This window comes from Hipposideros armiger, unplaced genomic scaffold (assembly GCF_001890085.2).
Source record: "Hipposideros armiger isolate ML-2016 unplaced genomic scaffold, ASM189008v1 scaffold_1434, whole genome shotgun sequence".
Lineage (NCBI taxonomy): Eukaryota > Metazoa > Chordata > Mammalia > Chiroptera > Hipposideridae > Hipposideros > Hipposideros armiger.
The window spans coordinates 50,283-68,559 of record NW_017732784.1 but is presented as its reverse complement, the minus strand read 5'-3'; the positions used below and the strand labels follow the sequence as shown (position 1 = coordinate 68,559).

The window sequence follows — 18,277 nt, the reverse complement described above, 5'->3', positions numbered from 1 at the left end:
TTGCTCCAAGCCGCTGTCCCAGTCCCTGGGAGCAGATTGCTGTTCTCCAATTCTTCCAGTGTCTCTTATGACTCATCTGGGTCATAGGCTTACATCCCTATAGTTGTAATTGTCAATATTAGGAAATATCTGTCTGATCACTGATATGAAAGATGGTCATTGACCCACATAGGTATAACTCCACCTCCATATCAATATATATTATTAAAATATAAACATCAAATATTTACATTTTTATCACATATTTACATATTTATCAAATGTAAATATTTGATGTTTATATTTTAATACTGCTATAGGTTATCTGTTAACATGAACCACTCTGTATAGACATTGGAGAAACAGATTCCAAATCTAATCCCTTAGCCTGAATTCACATGGGTTGTGATGAGGCTTTAAAAAGATGTTAGCTTAGTCAAAAACAGCTGATGTGCCTGGAAAAGCAAAGAAGGTGGAAAATGGAGTGAACTCTTTCCCTAGAAGGAAGTGTTATCTCTGCCATGAGTTTACTGTTTTATGTTACCAAAATAAGTGTCAGTGTTGGACATTTGCAGTTGATCTTTAAATAACAACAACTGAGGAAGTGGAAATTTGGCTGAGTCAAAGGAAACTGCTGTGGGAGACCAAAAAATCCAAAAAAACCCAACTCTGAATTGAATAATTTTAAAGAGAAAGCAGTCATTTTCCATGCCTGGATAACCACGAAGGAAGACAAAAATAGACAGATTTGTCAAATTGGCTAAGTTTAAAGACACCCTTTTAAAAAGAGTAGTGGCAAACATTGCCCAAACTTGTCAAAATGAAAAGTGGAACACAGTACACAGTGTGAGAAAAGTGTCTAAGGCAGAGCAACCCTAAACAGCCTGCACAGAAAGGGCTCCTACAACAAAGGGCCAGTGTGAAATAAAAAGGACTGGCTGGCCTGGAAAAGTTTGATGGAACTCAGCAGATGAGTGTGCCTATTGCTTATGTCTTATTTTATTATGCAATAAAAATGGCTCCCAGTAGAGGACAAACAGAACCTAAGGCTGTTTTGACTTTAGCATGGGAGCAAGGGTCAGTGTTAGTCTATTAGTCTGCAATTATGTGGTACTGTGAGAGGCCACACAGAATCACTGTACATACCCCCTCATGTAGACTTGATGGAAGACTATGTTGTAGAAGAGAGAAAGAGGATGTGAGAAGGCTGAGTACAGTGCCAGAGTTTCACAGCTGCAAGCTCAGAATGCAAGGACTTGAGATCAAGCTTCTCAATACTTTGAATTTGAAGCTCAGGAGGGTAAGTTTGGTTGTCAGCACCTTTTAAAAATAAAACCACCATGTCTGATTCTCCAGAATAAGTTTTCTTGAGCTCTAATCCCAACATGGATCAGACTGAAAGTCTAAACTCAAAGCCAAACAGTAACAACCAATCCAGTGCCTGTGTTCACACCATCACAGGGAACCTGATAAATGGCAATGGGGCCATGGAAACCGCTGTTCCTCTGTCTTCCCCTCATGCCCTCAGTTCCTGCAGCTCAGAAGATGTGGTACACACCTTAGCTCATTTGTCACCTGCCTGGTGATGAGGATTGTTGGAACCAAACTTGGCTCTTGAGAGATGGTTTTCAAATAATTAAGGAGAAGAGTAAACACCACAAACGCAATTTGTTGAGTGCCTGGTTCTGCCGGATATTTTGTCAATGCCTTCCATAAATGATATCATGCATTTCGTAACAACCCTTTGAGGAAGATACCAAATAATTCTAATTCTATGGTTGTGGAAACAGAAGCTCACATAAAGTAAAAATGTGCTCCAGATACTGTAAATAGTAAGAAGTGCAAGTAAGACTCAAACTCAGATGTGTCCAACTCTAAAGACCCCATTAACCCCTGCTTTGCTTCCCACCATAGCTTCTATAAACTACAACATATAGCCCATATAAATCATCTAAAAACTCACGCCTCTATAAATGGATACCATGATGGTATAATTTCTTCGCAATCAACATTTATTCCCAGTTCTGCACTCCCCCAGCCCTTTGCGTTGGATATTTCCAGTTCTTCCTTCTACTCTTCTGGGCAAGAGCTTACGTGCACCCAAAAGGTAATTCCAACTTCCAAAGGAGACAAATCCTTTGAAGAATAAAACCAAGAAAGTTCAGAAAAGGATAAAAGAACAAATCGCATGTTTCTAAATGATGAAGGAATGGGGTGGAACTTACAGGGTTAAGTGCTTGAGATACTGACAACATCCATAGTAATGGCTAATCCAAGAAGGGCTTTCTAACGCCTGGGGTCAAACCCAGGCCACCTTCCCTGAAGCTGTTTTCCGAGCAAAGAGCACAGTGAGCTGTAGACTGGTGACCAAAGAGTGTGACCAGGAGATTGTGGCAAACAGGTAGGGACAGGGACATGTGTCCAGGCCTGGAATGTGTCCTAGCATTTTACTCTTTTTTCTGACCAAAGTTAAATGATCACCTTCCTACCTCAGGCCTGTGCTATTTTTACCCACCAGCACAACTGTGCTGGAAGGTCAGTTGTGCATCCAAGGATAAGGGGCTCAAGCCTTAGATCCTTACCTCACACTGTACACACACTCAAACTCCAGTTAGATCACACACATAAATGTGAACAGCAAAGAAGTAACAGGATTAGAAGAAAATATAGGAGAACATAGGAAAGTATTTTTAAAGCCAAACATATAAAAGCACAAACCCTCAACAAAAATGTTGATACATTGAACTGCCTTCAATTTAATCTGAATAATGAAAGAAATCATGAACACAGTGATCCCTAATAAAGCTGAAGGAGGGGCTATCCCATACCCTGGAAATGTTCTTTTTGGCACTCACCCTGGAGAAACTCTTGTACACGTACACATGGAGACCAGGATGTGGTGCTATTGAAGGCTTGTTTTTAACAAGAAAAAAATAGGCCAATCCAGGGTCACTCAGTAGGGAATGATTTCATTAACTATGATCTGTTAGGACAAGGATCTAATGAATAAAGCAAAAGCAGTGACAATGGAGGTACTAGATCAACAAGTACCAACATGGGTGATGCTGACAGATATGATTTAAGTCAAAGTATCCAGTTAAAAGACATACAGTATGATATTATTTATGCAAAATGCTAAAAGGATGTAATTTAATACTATGTATCATTTTGGCTAACTCTCTCTATGGGGCTTAAATGAGTCAATGCATGTAGACAGCCTAGCGCAGCGCCTAGGCTCAAAAGTGAACCATGTTATGTTATGTTATGTTATGTTATGTTATGTTATGTTATGTTATGTTATGTTATGTCATTATGTACATTATATTATGCTATATTATATTATATTAATCTTAGTATCATGAGAGAAATAAGAAGTAACATCTTGCTTTTTTAAGTCAATGTTATTTGGAGTTTCTATTATACTGAAACAAATCTACATTTTACCTAGTAAAAGTGTTGTAGTAACATACACTTTTTTATTTATCTAGAATATGTTAAAATTTTAAAAAAGTAAAGCACACAGGTTAGAAAAGTAAAGGCAAGGTTCGACAGAGAATTCAGTTCTGGGCACACAGCAGGCTTATAGAAGGCTTATAGAAGGAGAGAGTGGATGAGGCATGTGTTGGGCAAAAGTGAGCAAGCATGGGGACTTTTGGAAGGGAAGGAAAGACATTTGAATAGAAAATACTTCAGCAACAACACATTTCTAACAGGATTGATTATTTCTTTTTGTTTCAATCCTCAAATCCACTTTGTCCATAGATAACCCAAAGTTTATGGAAACAAATAATGAGAGAGCTGAAAAGCCAACTTTGGTTACACAAAAGGAAAAGTACAGTTTCTAAAAGTGAGTCAAAAAGGAGCTGGTGGAGCAGCATTTCCTCTCGCCCACCAGTTCCTGTCTCTGATTCCACTAGCAGGGCTAACAGGCTACTCTGGGATGAGGTGGGCAGGTGGACGTTGTCCCCCTAAGTGGGCTTGGAAAAAAGTCTTATCATCACACAGCAGGCTGGACCAGTGGGAGGAGAAGAAAACTGCCCTGTAACTTTAGATGTGCATGTGTTGCCAGTGAGTCCTGATTGAGGCCTCACATATTTTGTGGTTACATTTATATTTTTATTTTTCCATTTTCCATTTTTAGGTCCTGTTGTAGCTCTGTTCTTTCAGTTTAAATTTGCTGGAAGTTAAAATGGAATCCCTTGAATGATCAAAACTCAAAGTCACCTGAAAACGGAACTAAGAAAAACCCTCCAGATGGAAGAACACAGGGGCAGGGGAGTGGAGAGCAGTTTTCCCCACCCCTCTAGAACTGTTTCCTTTGGTCCAACTGTGATCACTCTGTTCCATCCTGAGTTCTGGGGTTCTCTCTGCCCCTGTTTTCTTCTTTTGATCACATGAACTCTGGGCACATTCTTTTCTTCCAGCACATGGGGAACCTGGAGAATCTCAGGTTATTTGGGTGAAGGCCCCCTAAGGGAGGGTCACGCAGGAGATGTAAGCCCTTTAGGAAGTGGTCTGGAAGTCAAGCAGGTGAGGAGCGTCATGTCTCCTGGATAGAGATGATAGCTTCTGCTCACTGCTGCCTCACCTTCAGCTTCACAGAAAAGGGCTGGTGGTTTAGTCCTGGCCATTGCTGACATTTTCTGCTTGTTTCAAGGAATGCTTCCAGAAATACAGGCCTTTGGCTCTAGGGAATCTTTTCAGTGGGCAGTTATTGAGGCCTTCCTGTGTAACCCATATGGGGTGCTCTATGTCAGCAATGCAAAAGTGGTCATAACAGAAGTCCTGCCTCCCCCAGGAGGCAGAGGTCAACAAGTGCCCATGGCTCAGCTTAGTGAGACCGAGTTCTTGCACGGAGAGTCAGGACAGATTTAGAAAAAGAGTTAACACTGTGCCTGGGCATTGAGAGATGAATAGGAGTCCCAGGAGAAGAGGCATTGCAGATCTCAGATTGGGGTATGCCCAGAGAGAAGGCTGTCACAAGGTGCTTCAGGGTCCCAGCTGGGCACTCCATACCTTCTGGGTTTACCCAGGCCTACATAATGTCTGTACCTATGTCTTCAGGGTTCTGACAGGCTAGGGTCCAGTTCACACTTTTTTCCTTAGCTCATGTCTTAATGAGAGCCAGTAGCTCTCAGTCTGGGAAGGGATATCACCCCAGACAACTAGGGATCCAGCAAGAGTATAGACACACTTGTAAGGGCCAGCTGTGTCCACGCACCCATGGTCAGGTCTGTGTGGCCATTCTTAACCTCTCCTTGGCTGCACACTAAGTATAGATGAGGTACACAAAGGTGTAAACTATCCTTTGTGTAAGAGCATGTGTGGACATTCCCTTGGAAAGCATGTAGGTTCTCAGAATGAAAAGGACATTGACACTTGCAGGACTGATCCATGTTGTTCAGGACCCTCCTACGGCAAAGTGGGAGTGGCCTCTGTGGTCATTTCCTGGATTCTGTCAGGACACTTACAACCTATCCAGGTGTGTCAGGACTCTCCTTCCCATAGGTCTCTGCAGCCTGTTTCCCCTGAAAACCCACAAAGATGTCCCTATAATTGCTGACACCCCAGACCCAAATGTACACAATCCTTCTCAGGCTAAAAAAACAAAAAACGAAAAACATTACTTATGCTTCAGTTGTAGTTTTAGTGAACTTAAAGTCACCTGAGAAATGACGCAACCTCTTTTTTTTTTTTTTTGCTTTGGTTAAACCACTTTATTAAAGTATGACTGACATACAAAAGCTGCAACATCCAATGTCTACTACCGAAACAGTTTGGAGATTAGTATACACTGTGAAACCATCAAGGCCATGTACTTATCACCTGCAGAAGTGTCCTCCAACATCTGCTACTTTTGTTAATTTAATTTTTTTTTCTTTTGTGGTAAGAGAACTATCTACCTTCTTAGCATATGTTTAAGTGCACAATGCAGTATCGTTAGCTGTAGGCCTTATGCTGCACAATAGACCTCCAGAAATGATTCATCATGCATAACTTTATGCCCTTTAACCAGCATCTTCCCATTTCCCCTCCCCTCACTCTGGTAACCACCACTCTACTTTCTTCTTTTGTGAGTTTGACTATTTTCGATTCCTCATAAAAATGGAATCATGTAGTATTTGTTATGTGTCTGGTTTATGTCATTTATTGTAATATACTCCAATTACCTTCACATTGGTGCAAATTTCCTTCATTTTTAAGGTATAACAATTTTGCATAAGATACAACCTGTTTGGGTAGAGTTTTATTGCACATCTGGTTGCTTTTCACATGTGGTCATATCAAGTTGCTTATTTGTTGCAAATAACACATACCATGTTTCCCCCCAAATGAGACTGGGTCTTATATTAATTTTTGGTCCAACAATCTACATTTATTCATTTATTCATGTACAAAAATCTACATTTATTCAAACAGTCATGTCTGGCTGATCATCAACTGGGGCTTGTTTGGGGTAGAGCTTATATTATGAGCATCCTGAAAAATCATGCTAGGGCTTATTTTCCAGTTAGGTCTTATTTTTGGGGAAACACAGTAATAACCTGACATCATTTTGCCAGGACTGAGTTGTCTGGTGGCAGACGATGGAACTGTGAACCTGGAACCTTGTCTGAAAAGAAAAGCACAAAGACACATGGAGGATAGACAGGAATGATCCCCTGGTTGGGAACAGGGAGACTGCGACTCAGCGAAGAGCATTAGCTGAGAGCATGTAGCAGGCTCTCCTGAATGAGGGCAACCTGAGGAGAGGGAGGCCTGAGATAGGATTGAGAGGTCCCATTCCTGGGGAAGGACATCAGCTCTGAGGACCTCAGGGAGGACAGGCTGTCAGGTTCAAAGAAGCCTTCTCTCCTTTCATAAGTATAATTTAGTCACTGATGCCTGGGATCTGGAAAACCTTTTTCTTTATCACCAGGCATGGAATTTTAACTCCTTCCCTGATTCAGTGTGGCCCCAGAAACCCTTCTCAAGTGCCCACTGCCATGGCCTTATAGTTGAATGACTTCTCCATGTGACTGGCTACATCCGAACCAAGAGACTCACTGACTATGCTACTCAGTGTGGACCAGAGGCCAAGAACATCGCCATCCTCTGGTTGCTGGTTAAGACGAAACTCTCCAAACCTGACCAGATCTATTGGGTCAGAATCCTGGAGGAGGGACAGACCCAGGGACCTGGGTATCCACAGGCCTTCAGGAGATTATGGTCCCCTCCAAAGTTCACAAGTAGCTGCACACAGATACTGGAGGCCTATTTCATAGTACAGAGCTTGTGAAGAGTGTTTGCGAAGAGTGTGTTATTTAGTTGTTCCAGAGCTGCATTTGCTCTTCCAGCTGGAGGCTGTGAAAGTCCCTTCTCTACGAACAGACTGCACACAGGAAATTGTGCCTGCTCAGCTGTGGCGACCATGGCCACAAGAGGGCACCAATGATCACCTAATAGACACAGCTCCCCATCCCTGGAGCTCGTTTGGTTTTCTCCCTCTCTCTGCTTCTCTTGAGTAAGAGAGAAATTCCTCTAGAGACAAATTCTCACAAAGGAAACTATGGGCGCAGTGTGTGTTGGTTGCCATTCCGTCCATAAACACCTTTGGAGAGAAGGTGTTGACTCATCCAGCCAGTCCCAGGCTTAGCACACAGCAGCACACCCATGAGCTGAGAAGTTATACAGAGAGATGGTGTGAGCTCAGCATATTCTTCCAACTTCCCTAGCTTGGCAACATCCCCAGGAGCCAGTTATTTGTCTGTCCCAGAACTCAAAGTGGGAATAAGGAGCCAAATGGGACAAAGAAACATTGGGACCTGTCAAGACCTCAAGCCTCTTCTGAGCGTTTTGAATGAATGCTCATCATCTCTGGGCAGGTTACCTTCTATGACTCACAAAGCTGCCTCTTGGCAACCCATCCTTTTGGGCTCTGCCCCTCATTGTCTTGCTGGCCCGCACCCTACTGCTGTGTCTTCCATTTTTACCTCTTGCACTTGTGTCCTTGTTTCAGCATCTGATTCTGGGGCATACAAATAAAGTCTTCTCTCCCCACTGAGGTGCTGAGGGAGCACTGTGGCTGGGGTTCAGCTACAGGGGACCCTTCCTCTCATGGCAGCTCCCTCCCATCCCACTTTGCCTGGGTTTTTTTCTTCTCTCCTGGACAGGAGACAATTTTTTTAAAAAATATTTTTATTGGGGAATTGGGGGATGGGAGAAGACAATTTTATCAGCCTTGGATGGAGGAGGCAGGGCCACATGTGGGAAGGGATAGGGTGTAATAGCAGAGAGGAGGCTCAGAGGAAAGATTTGCCCTGGAGCAGATAAGTTGGACCAGGGCCCAGGTAAGCGCCGACAGGATCCCAACTGGGGAAGAGTGAACGCCATGGGTGCCTGGGTGCCTGCAGCCCTGCTGCACTGCCAGGGGAGGTGGGCTCTGCCCTGGGCCATGCTCCTGCTTCTTTTTCCAGGAACTCCATGCTCCTACTGGATTTCCCACGAGGAAAGGGAGAATGACGATCAAAAAGTCATGGAAAGTTATTTTCCTGCGACTGTGGAGTATGCCTTACACATATTCAATCTGAAGAGCAAGGACATGAATGCCTACAGGCTGGTTCGGATCCGGAATTCCAGGAGGGAGCAGGTAAGGGAACCACACCTTCCAGTCCTGCTGTCCTGCACTTGTGATAAGTGCGAGTCAAGGACAAGGGTCTTATCAAAGGATCTTGTTTCCCATTTGAAGTGTGTAAAATACAGGGATAATAACAACCTGTTGATTTAGTTCCAGTTTTTATAAAAAAAAATACTTGGAAATTTTAAAACTTCAGGCAATGTCTACTCACATGTAAGATATATTTTCAATCTTCATCATTTTTATGACTTGTTTAGTGAAGAATGACTTCAAAATATGGACAATGAGGGGATAAAGACATCCAGTAAGGAAGAGACTCACACAGAAAATGTTTGAAATGATAGATTGAAGAAATATTTCAAGGAAATAAAAAGAAATAATAGAAAAATTGAGGCGGAGGGGGGGAAAGGAGGGAGAGTAGGGTTGAGGATCAAGAGCAGTGAGGTCCTGCTGTGAGGTCAGGGCCTCTGCCCTGACTCCCATGAGCTCTGGGCACCCTCCTGATGTCTCCATCTACATGGATTAATGTTATTTTACACTCTTTCTCAGACGATGGTTCTTATTCTAAAATGTTCTCCTTGCCATGGAATCTTTACAGAATGCAACCAGTAATCCCATTTTCATCTGGACTGCAGACATGAACAACGAAAACATTGTCCTGAAAGAGCACTTCTGGTTCCTGGTTGTGTGACTCTGTGTGTGTGTGTGTGTGTGTGTGTGTGTGGTGGTGGCGGTGGTGTCGGGGCATTACTCTTACTTCTTCTGGACCTCTGCACCGAAAGTCTGTATGAAGGGCAGAGGATTTCCATGCTGGGCTGAGCTTAAGCCTCCGTGGACATTGGTGGGCAACGTCCCCACTAGTTCTGCTCTCTCAGGCTGGACCTCTAGTTGGGTTTTCTAGATCTGGAGTCACAGACAGAGTTTAAATGTTAGGAATAATAAATTGGATGCAATGGGAGGATATGGAATAGAATGAGTAGAATGAAGTGGAGAAGAGTACAGAACATTTTGGAGTGTACTTTATATTAGAAGTTGTTTCTTGAAGCCATTGTCTCAATTGTGTGTGTGTGTGTGTGTGTGTGTGTGTGTGTGTGTGTGTGTGTTTGTGTGTGGGGGGTGTTTCACAACTAGCATTGTATGGTGTTTTTCTGATGTTGGGCAGGTGAAAGGTGTGACAATGGGGCTACAGATGAGTCTCCCACTGTTAGGGTAAGATTATCTAGCAAACTCTTACAGAGCCAACGCCCTCCCAGGTACTTGTCACCTGTCCCTGGGAATGCTGTAGAAGCTAGAAGTATGCTGAAAGGAAGGTGGGGGTCTCGCCATGGCATTTGGAAATGCGAGGCTGTAGTGTGTGATATTAATGGTGTGTGATCAGCCTGCATCTACCCTGGGACCTATACCAGACCCATGTGCCGCTTTACCCAGAACACCCCAAGCTTGGCTTTGCCTCCAGTGGGCTGATGCAGGCCCAGAGGAAAGGCCCCAAATGGAGTAGTGTTTGGACCTGTCCCTATACTCCATGTGTCTACACTAACAACTACGTAATGCGACCATAAGGGCTGTTTCCACTTTATTGTCTGTATATATGACAGGCAGAGACCATGTTGGCATTCTCCATGGAGCTGGAGCTTCGCAGAACTAAGTGTGGGAAATTTGATGAAGACATTGACAACTGCTCCTTTCAGGAAAATGCAGAGCTGAACAATGTAAGACACTCACGAGCCTCCTTTAGGTTCCACAGCTGTGGACCTGCATCACAGTGCAGTGGGGGTGGGGCAGAGGACATACCCTTTCTAGGAACACAGAAGATTCAGGGAGCTGCTGGCCCTACTACAGCCACTCCTTGTGCTACAGGACAGAGCCCAGCCTGGCAGTCAAGCCCCAGGGTCCACTTGTCAGCCATGTGGCCAACCCTGAGATCCCATCTTTGTCCACTGACTCCATTCAGCTGTCTGTACCCCGGGTCACACTGGTGACAGATTGCTCCTGTCCCTAGGATCCAGGCCTCCTGGTCCCAACCACAGGATGTCCTCTCCATGCTCTTTAGCCATCTCTCTTTCCAGCCTTCAGGGAAAGAAACACGTCAGGGGTGGTCAACATCACCTTTGCCTGAATGGCCACTTTTCAAGTCCTCTTTGTCGCTGACCAGAGCCTGAGGACGTTGGGCTGAAAGGGGCCCACTGTCCTCCTCCCCAAGATCTGCCCTGGGTCCCCTAAGAGCATGGGTCACACTGGGATAGCCTGTGGTTCCCTTGGGGACCACAGTCCTGGGGAGGGAAGAATGGCACAGGAGGCCCTGGGGTCAGGAGTATTCCAAATTAGGAACATCCAGGACTCAGACTGGGGCTGCAATTGAGGGCCAGAGCCTGTGCGTCCCAGCTGCATGTCTCACCCTGGGAATGCAAGGTTGGGGCGGACGCTGTCTTTAGAGCTGGAACCACAAGCCTCCCAAGGCTTCTCCACTCATACTGCATTCTTGTGCTTGTTCCCGCAGACCTTCACCTGCTTCTTCACCGTCAGCACTGAGCCCTGGAGAACAGTGTTCCAACTCCTGAACAAGACCTGCCTAGAGGGGTTCTACTGAGTGTGATCACACCCCAGCCCAGCCTTTCTGTCCCCCTTGGACACCAGCAACTCCCTTTAGGTGGCCCTTCAATGGTTAAGCAGCTCTGATCTCAGTTCTCTGCTTTGCAAATATCTGGAGTCTCACATACAGGCATTGTGGAAATTCCTCATTGTCCATTTTCTTCCTGCGGAATAGATCATTAAACATCAGCACTTCATGAAGCTTTGTGTAGCATTGTGAGGGGGCTGGGCAGTTTATGCAGTCATCCCAGCAGGGCAGCCTGGTAGCCCAGGGCAGTGGGGTGGGCCCTCTCTCCCTCTTGCACCTCCTGAGCTGGCTTCAGGTGGCACAGGTAAGGTGCCTCTGAGCTGCTGTCTCAGGGCTCATGAGAGATAACCTATGTCCCCAGAGATGTAATGACCATGACCGAGCGGGGAATCCAAAGTGCAGGATGGATGCACACAGGGCCTCAGGCCCCTCAGAACACATGGGGCCTCTGTTCTGGGTGACTTGCTCACACACATTACCTGGTTCACTGTAGGGAGAATGACAGCTGGAACAATGTAGGAAGGGATTCTAGTCTCCATTCTGAGTAGTTAGGCCAGCAGCAGCAGAAACAGCAGCAGCAGCTCCTCGATGCTTTTAGAAATGTACAGTCTCAGGGCCTGTACTTTTGGGCAAAGAGACTACATTTTTATAAATTCTCAGGCGACCCAAGGACAATTAAAGATTGAGAGACACTGTTGTGCTTCATACTATTGAGACTCTGCCAAAATCGCCTAGAACAGGAGTTGACAAACTTTTTCTGTAGAGACGAAAAGTTACTCTTTTGCTTTTGTGGGCCATGTGGTCTCCTTCTCAACTCCTTAATGTTGCTTTGTATCTGGAAAGCACCATAGACAATGTGAACACAAACAGGGGTGGTCTTCTTCCAATAAGGCTGTGTTTGTATAGATAGGCAGGGGATGGAACTGATCCTTAAGCTGTAGGTGCCCTTAATACTACGTTTCCTACTCATCTTTTGCAGCTGGGGGACCCAGTATCAGCATACTCCCAGCTTCACCACAAGATCCACATCTCCCTCAGCTCTGCTCAGGGCCTCTCTGTGCAGTTGGAGCTCCAACAGCAGAGCAGGGCAGACAACACTCCATCCATGGGGAGGGTAGCACAGGAAAGAGCCCTGCATCCTAGCCCAGGTAGACCAGTTAGAGGCAAGTGGTTCTCATGCTACCAGATGATTCTCACACTTCCCAGCAGGACAAACCTGTGGCTGCAGTGGTGACCCACGATAATAACCAAGTTGACATTCTCTCTTCTTTGCCTCCCTTTCCCATTATGCCATCTGTGATCATCTCCCAAATAGACTACCTGCACTCAGCAGTCTGTGTTGCAGGGTCTGCCTGAGGGAATCAGAGCAGAAATATGGTGTCAGACATCTCCTTTGATGATTCTACCTGGATACCTGGATAAGCTTTCTAGGAACATGTGATTCCAGATAAAACCAAGGGGAGAACTGGGCTGTGGGCATCCTCGCTGCTTGCTGAGCAGCTCAGCATGGGCTCAGCTGTGATTTGTCCCACATCCCTGCCTGCCTCCTCCTAGACTTGAGCAAATTCTTGAAGACCTTCCTGGTGTCCTGACTGCTGCCATCCGGTCTTTACCAAGAAGTGGTTCAGTCAGCAGAAGAAAGCTTAGAGATTCCCTTTACCCACCATGATCCCAATACATATTTTCAAAGAAGCCTACCCGCTCATTTCACTCAAGTGCCATTTTTGGGAAGTTCTAGCAGAAAGTCTCCTGTGGGGTCAGCCCAACTGGGGTGATGTGACCTAAAACCTGGGGCTGGGGGAGGGAGCCCACAAGATAGGGATCAAGGCGTGGCTCCTAGCTGGGACTCATTGATTCCTATATCACTCAGATCTCACTCATGGGGGTTGTCAGTGGGTTTGCCCCACCCCAGGGAATCTACAGGAAGTGGGGATTTGTCCCGATCCACACTGTATCCCCAGGGCTCTAAGGGTGAAGACACATGCCTCATGGGCGTATGAGTAACAGGGGTAGAATTGAGGGACCAGTTCTTGTGGTAAGACCACTCCTCCCTGCCCTGCCCATGTCTGCCTGGGTACCTGTTCCATTTTCAGATCTGTGTGTTGGGACCCAGGCCTGAGCTGTGGAGCAAGCTTGGGGAGGGGGCTGTCTGGAGCTGTCTGTCTTGGTGAGAAGATCTGACAGGGGGAGCCAGGATGATGGTTGGGGCCTTAGGGACTATGGTCGATGGATGAGGATGACTGTGATAGAAGCCCTGTCCAGGCCCATGACACTCCATGTAAGTGTACACCTTCCCTTCCTGTTAGAGCATGCAGACCCAGGGAAAGGCCCAAGGACTGAAAACATACCTCCATAAGTAGAGGGCAGGGAAAGATGAAAGAAAGAGGCTGGTCGCTCCAGTCTGGTAATTAGTAGAGTTTATTAAGGGAAACCTACATATAAGATATGTGTTGGGTGGCTGCAAGATGAAATGAATCCATGTGCCATTTAGTTGGCACCAGAGAATTAGCTAGAAGATGGTGGGATAGTTATGTGTACCAGTAAGTGACTTGTCCCAGCTACCAGTAAATGCATTAAATGCTTGCTTGGGTCAGGACAACCACCTATTCCAGAAACCAGCATGTAGTAGGAGGCAGGGGAGCTGGTTTATGCAGATCAAGCATCATTTACAATCAGTCTCTGAAGGGGTTTGCAGGGTGCAATCTTCATTCTGGCCTGGGTCCAGCTCACGGGTCAGAGGGAGGTTACATATGTCTTATAACAATCTTTCCTCCACAGTTCCCAGGGTTGTGAGACAGAGGGAATGAACACAGGTGGGGTTCCATGGAAGATAAAGACAGTTGCCTAGTTTCAGAGTGACTGCCTGAGACACAGCCCCACTTTCTGGCTGGCCATTTCTGTCCTGGGCAGTGGGTGACCTATGTCATTTCCTGGAGTGAGGCCACTGTGATCCTTGGTTCCTTTATAGAAGCTGACTACTGTGATGAATTCACCTGAGTTCTCCAGAGAGCCACGGGAGCTGGCCAGGTGCCCTGGCCTTGGAAACCAGAGGGCCAGCTCAGCTCTGCCACATGTCCAGCCAACAGCCTTCACCCTGCCCTGAGCCTTCTGCACCTCAGTTGCCCATCCCTCCCGTGGGGATAGCATCATCCATACCTTCCCCAAAGGGTTGATGCTTGGGATTAAATTCAGACTTCAGGAGTAAAAGTGTTGGGTTCACTGGAAAGTTCTCTTAAATGAGATTTGCTCCTTTCCTTATCTCTGCTTTGAGTTCATTTGGAACTTGCATATTGGCCATTTCTCGGTCACAGCTTTGGGGACAAGAGTGAAGGAGGGACTTGGTGTTGCCATCGAGATGACAGCAAAATATAGATTTCAGGAGTTATGTTCACCACTGCAATAATCAAATGACCCTGAGTTGTTGCCAGGGCAGGAAATGCAGAAGGAGAGTGCAGGAGCATAGGTTTTTCTCACAAGATGGGCTCCAGCCAGAGGGCTCCCTGGAGCATTGGACACAGGCACATCTCCCAGAACTGAGGGATTCAGTCCTCCTCTGTCCAGCCTGCCTGCCTGGATTGCCTGATGCTCTTTCCTCATCACCTGGAACCCTTGGTACCACGTAGTGTGTGGTACCCCTGATGCTCATGCTGAAACCATGGTCTTTCTTCTTTTTTTTCTTCAAATTATTACCCCCTGCCCCCTCCCCAGACCCACTCCCCTCCAAGCCATTTTCTCAATCTAGTTGTGGAGCATACCACTCACTGGCCCACGTTGGTATTATGATCATCGTGTTCTACCCGGCTGAGGCAGTCAGCCACTCATGCTGATTGCTGGCCACTCACGCCAGCCCCCGGCCACAGCTCACGGAAGCCCATGGCAGCCCACAGCAGCCCATGGAAGCTCACGGCAGTCCAGCTCCAGATTGAGCCGTTGTTCACAGTCTTAGCTGTAGAGGGTGCAGCTTACTGGCACAGCTTACTTGCCCATGTAGGAATTGAACTGGCAGTCCTGTTGTTCGGAGCTCACACTGCTACCCAGCTACCCTAAAATCGTGGTCTATCTGAACCACTGTAGCATGGTGTGTCCCGGTCAGGTTGTCTTGCATGTTAAATTGAAGTACGTAAATTCCCTTTAACAAGATGTTACCTTTAAGTGTAGAAATCTATAACTCCCTTTATAAGCCTTTTATTGTGGGTCAATTCTTTCACATATATCGTTAGTCAAATGGTAACTAAAAAAAGTTCTTATAGCAATGGGAATATGGTACGTGGTTGGATCGAGTGCTGAAAGCATCCATAGCAATACAGCCATAGGTTGTGATGGTAAGATAAACAATCCATCAAGAAGCTCTAATACCCATGAACCTGGAAGAGCTGGAAAAGCCAACAAAAAAATTGATGCTTTTATGGGGCAGGCCGACAATTCCACAATCACATCAGGAGTGTAACACATCTCTCAGGGCTATTATCAAGAAGGATAAACATTATAAAGGATATAGGTGAGTTGAAAGATGCAGTTAACTAGTCTACTCAACAGTTTTCTGTAAATCCCTCTACCTAACATGACACGTGGATTTTAAATTAACTGATAATTATAAAATAGTAGTGTTAAAAATGTTACAAACATATTGGCAATACAACAATAAAACTATAACAGGAATTTTGAATTAATACATTTCCTGATGAAAATGTAATTAAATTAGTAGTATAAATATATTAGTAAATTATCATTTCACAATGTATATCAAACAATTACATTGTATATCTCAAATATATATAATTTTTTTGTCAATCACACCTCAATAAAGCTGGGAAAAATTTTAGAGAATTATCATTAAATGAAATTAAATATTGAAAATTTAATTGACTGCCAAAGAAGTAGTAAAATAAATTGAAAATGAATTAGTTTGTAAGTAAATTATAAATTTAATTAGTAGTAAAAATACATACATAGTGAAAACATAACTGAAGCTTGTTGTTATGTAAGTTAATAGCTTACCCCCAAATAACATATCTGTTAATTATATTTTTATTAGTTTCAGGTGTACAAAACAACATAGAGATTAGACATTTATATACCTCACAAAGTGATAACCTCAATAAGGCCATTACCCATCTGACATTGTACATAATTATTAGAATATTATTGACTATATTCCTTATCCTGTATACTATATATTCCTGTGACTATATTTTAAAATTGTAGTTGACATTCAATATTATTTTATATTGATTTCAGGTGTACAGTGTAGTGGTTAGAGATTTATATAACTTTAAGAAGTGACCCCCCCCGAGAAGTCTAGTACCCATTTGATGCTATACATAGATTTTACAGTATTATTGACTATATTCCCCATATTGTACTTTATATCCCAATGACTCTTTTGTAACTACCAATTCGTACTTTTTAATCCCTTCACCTTCCTCATCCAGTTATCCAACCCCCCTGTCATCTAGTAACCATCAGTTTGTTCACTGTATCCAAGAGTCTATTTCTGTTTTATTTGTTCATTTATTCTGTTCTTTAGATTCCACATATAAGTGAGATTGTGTGGTATTTGTCTTTCTCAATCTGACTTATTTCACTTAGCATAATACCCTCTAGGGCCACCCATGTTTTCACAAATGGTTAACAGTTCATTCTTTTTTATGGCAGAGTAATATTCCAATGTATACATATACCACCATTTCTTTATCCCATCATCTATCGATGGGCATTTCGGTTGTTTCCATATATTGGCTATTGTAAATAGCACTACAGTGAACATAGGGGTGCATACATCTTTTCAAATTAGTGTTTTGGATGTCTTTGAATAAATACCCAGGAGTGGAATTGATGGGTTATAAGGTAGTTCTATTAATTTTTTGAGGAACCTCCAAAATGTTTTTGATAGTGGCTACACCAATTTGCAGTCCCACCAACAGTGCACAAGGGTTCCCTTTTCTCTACATTCTCAACAACAATTATTGTTTGCTGACGTATTGATGATGGCCATTCTGAAAGGAGTGAGGTTCTATCTCATTGTGGTATTTATTTGTGTTTCTCTCATGCTTAGTGACATTGAACATCTTTTCATATGTCTGTTGGCCATCTGCATGTCCTAGGAGAAATCTCTATTCAGGTCCTCTGCCCATTTTTTTTTTTTTTAAGATTTTTTATTGGGGAATTGGGAGATGGGAACAGTGCTGGGGAATTGGGGGAAGGGGAACAGACAAGTTGCTGTTGTTTTGTTCTTCAGTCTAGTTGTGGAGGACGTTGCTTCACTGGCCCAAGTTGGCACCATCACTGCGCTCTTCCAGGGCGAGGCAGATCAGTCACCGGCTTCTGGCTGGCCACTCATGCTGGCTGCTGGCTGCTCACGCTGGCTGCTGGCTACACACGGTAGCCCATGGCAACCCACTGCCACAGGGGCTGCAGCCTACGCCGTCGCCGGTGACTCACGGCAGCCCAGCTCCAGGTTGAGCTGTTGTTCAGCATCTTAGCTGTAGAGGGCAGTGTCACTGGCCCTCATATGTGGGATCCGAACCGGGGCCCTCTGGCATCCCAAGCGAGTTCTTAGCCATCGCGCCACTCGGCCAGCCCTGCCCATTTTTTAATTGGATTGTTTTTTTGGGTTTTTTTTTTTTTTTTGGTGTTGAGTTGTATGAGCTTTTTATAATTTTTGGGTATTAATCCCTTATCAGATGCATCATTGGCGAATATCTTCTCCTATTCAGTAGGATATCTTTTTGTTTTGTTGATGGTTTTCCTTGCTGTGCAAAAACTTGTTAGTTTGATGTAGTCCCATTTGTTTATTTTTTCTTTTGCTTACCTTGCCTGCGGGATATATCAGTAAAAATATTACTAAGGGTAATATCTGAGAGTTTACTGCCTATATTTTCTTCTAGGAGTTTCATGGTTTCAGGTCTTTAAGTCTTTAATCTATTTTGAGTTTATTCTTGTATATGGAATAAGGTGATCCATTTTCATTTTTTGCATGTATCTGTCCAGTTTTCCCAGCACCATTCATTGAAAAACCTGTGTTTACCCCAGTGTATATTCTCGCTTACTTTGTCATAGATTAA

General features: G+C 44.4%; 1 protein-coding gene across 1 annotated transcript; it reads left to right on the top strand.

The window, feature by feature from the left end:
- Positions 1-8,248: 8,248 nt before the first annotated feature.
- On the top strand, positions 8,249-11,303 carry LOC109377525 (cystatin-9-like). Its single transcript, XM_019633899.1, has 4 exons — positions 8,249-8,309; positions 8,436-8,608; positions 10,192-10,305; positions 11,094-11,303. Exons 2-4 carry the CDS (start codon positions 8,495-8,497, stop codon positions 11,181-11,183), a joined length of 318 nt encoding a protein of 105 aa, XP_019489444.1. The 5' UTR covers positions 8,249-8,309; positions 8,436-8,494; the 3' UTR covers positions 11,184-11,303.
- Positions 11,304-18,277: the final 6,974 nt, after the last annotated feature.

Bases quoted from the DNA above. Each gene is read 5' to 3' on its own strand.
- LOC109377525 (XM_019633899.1), top strand. From the start codon at position 8,495: ATGGAAAGTTATTTTCCTGCGACTGTGGAGTATGCCTTACACATATTC. The intron at 8,609-10,191 runs GTAAGGGAACCA...TATATATGACAG, and splicing joins GGAATTCCAGGAGGGAGCAG to GCAGAGACCATGTTGGCATT. The intron at 10,306-11,093 runs GTAAGACACTCA...TTGTTCCCGCAG, and splicing joins AAAATGCAGAGCTGAACAAT to ACCTTCACCTGCTTCTTCAC.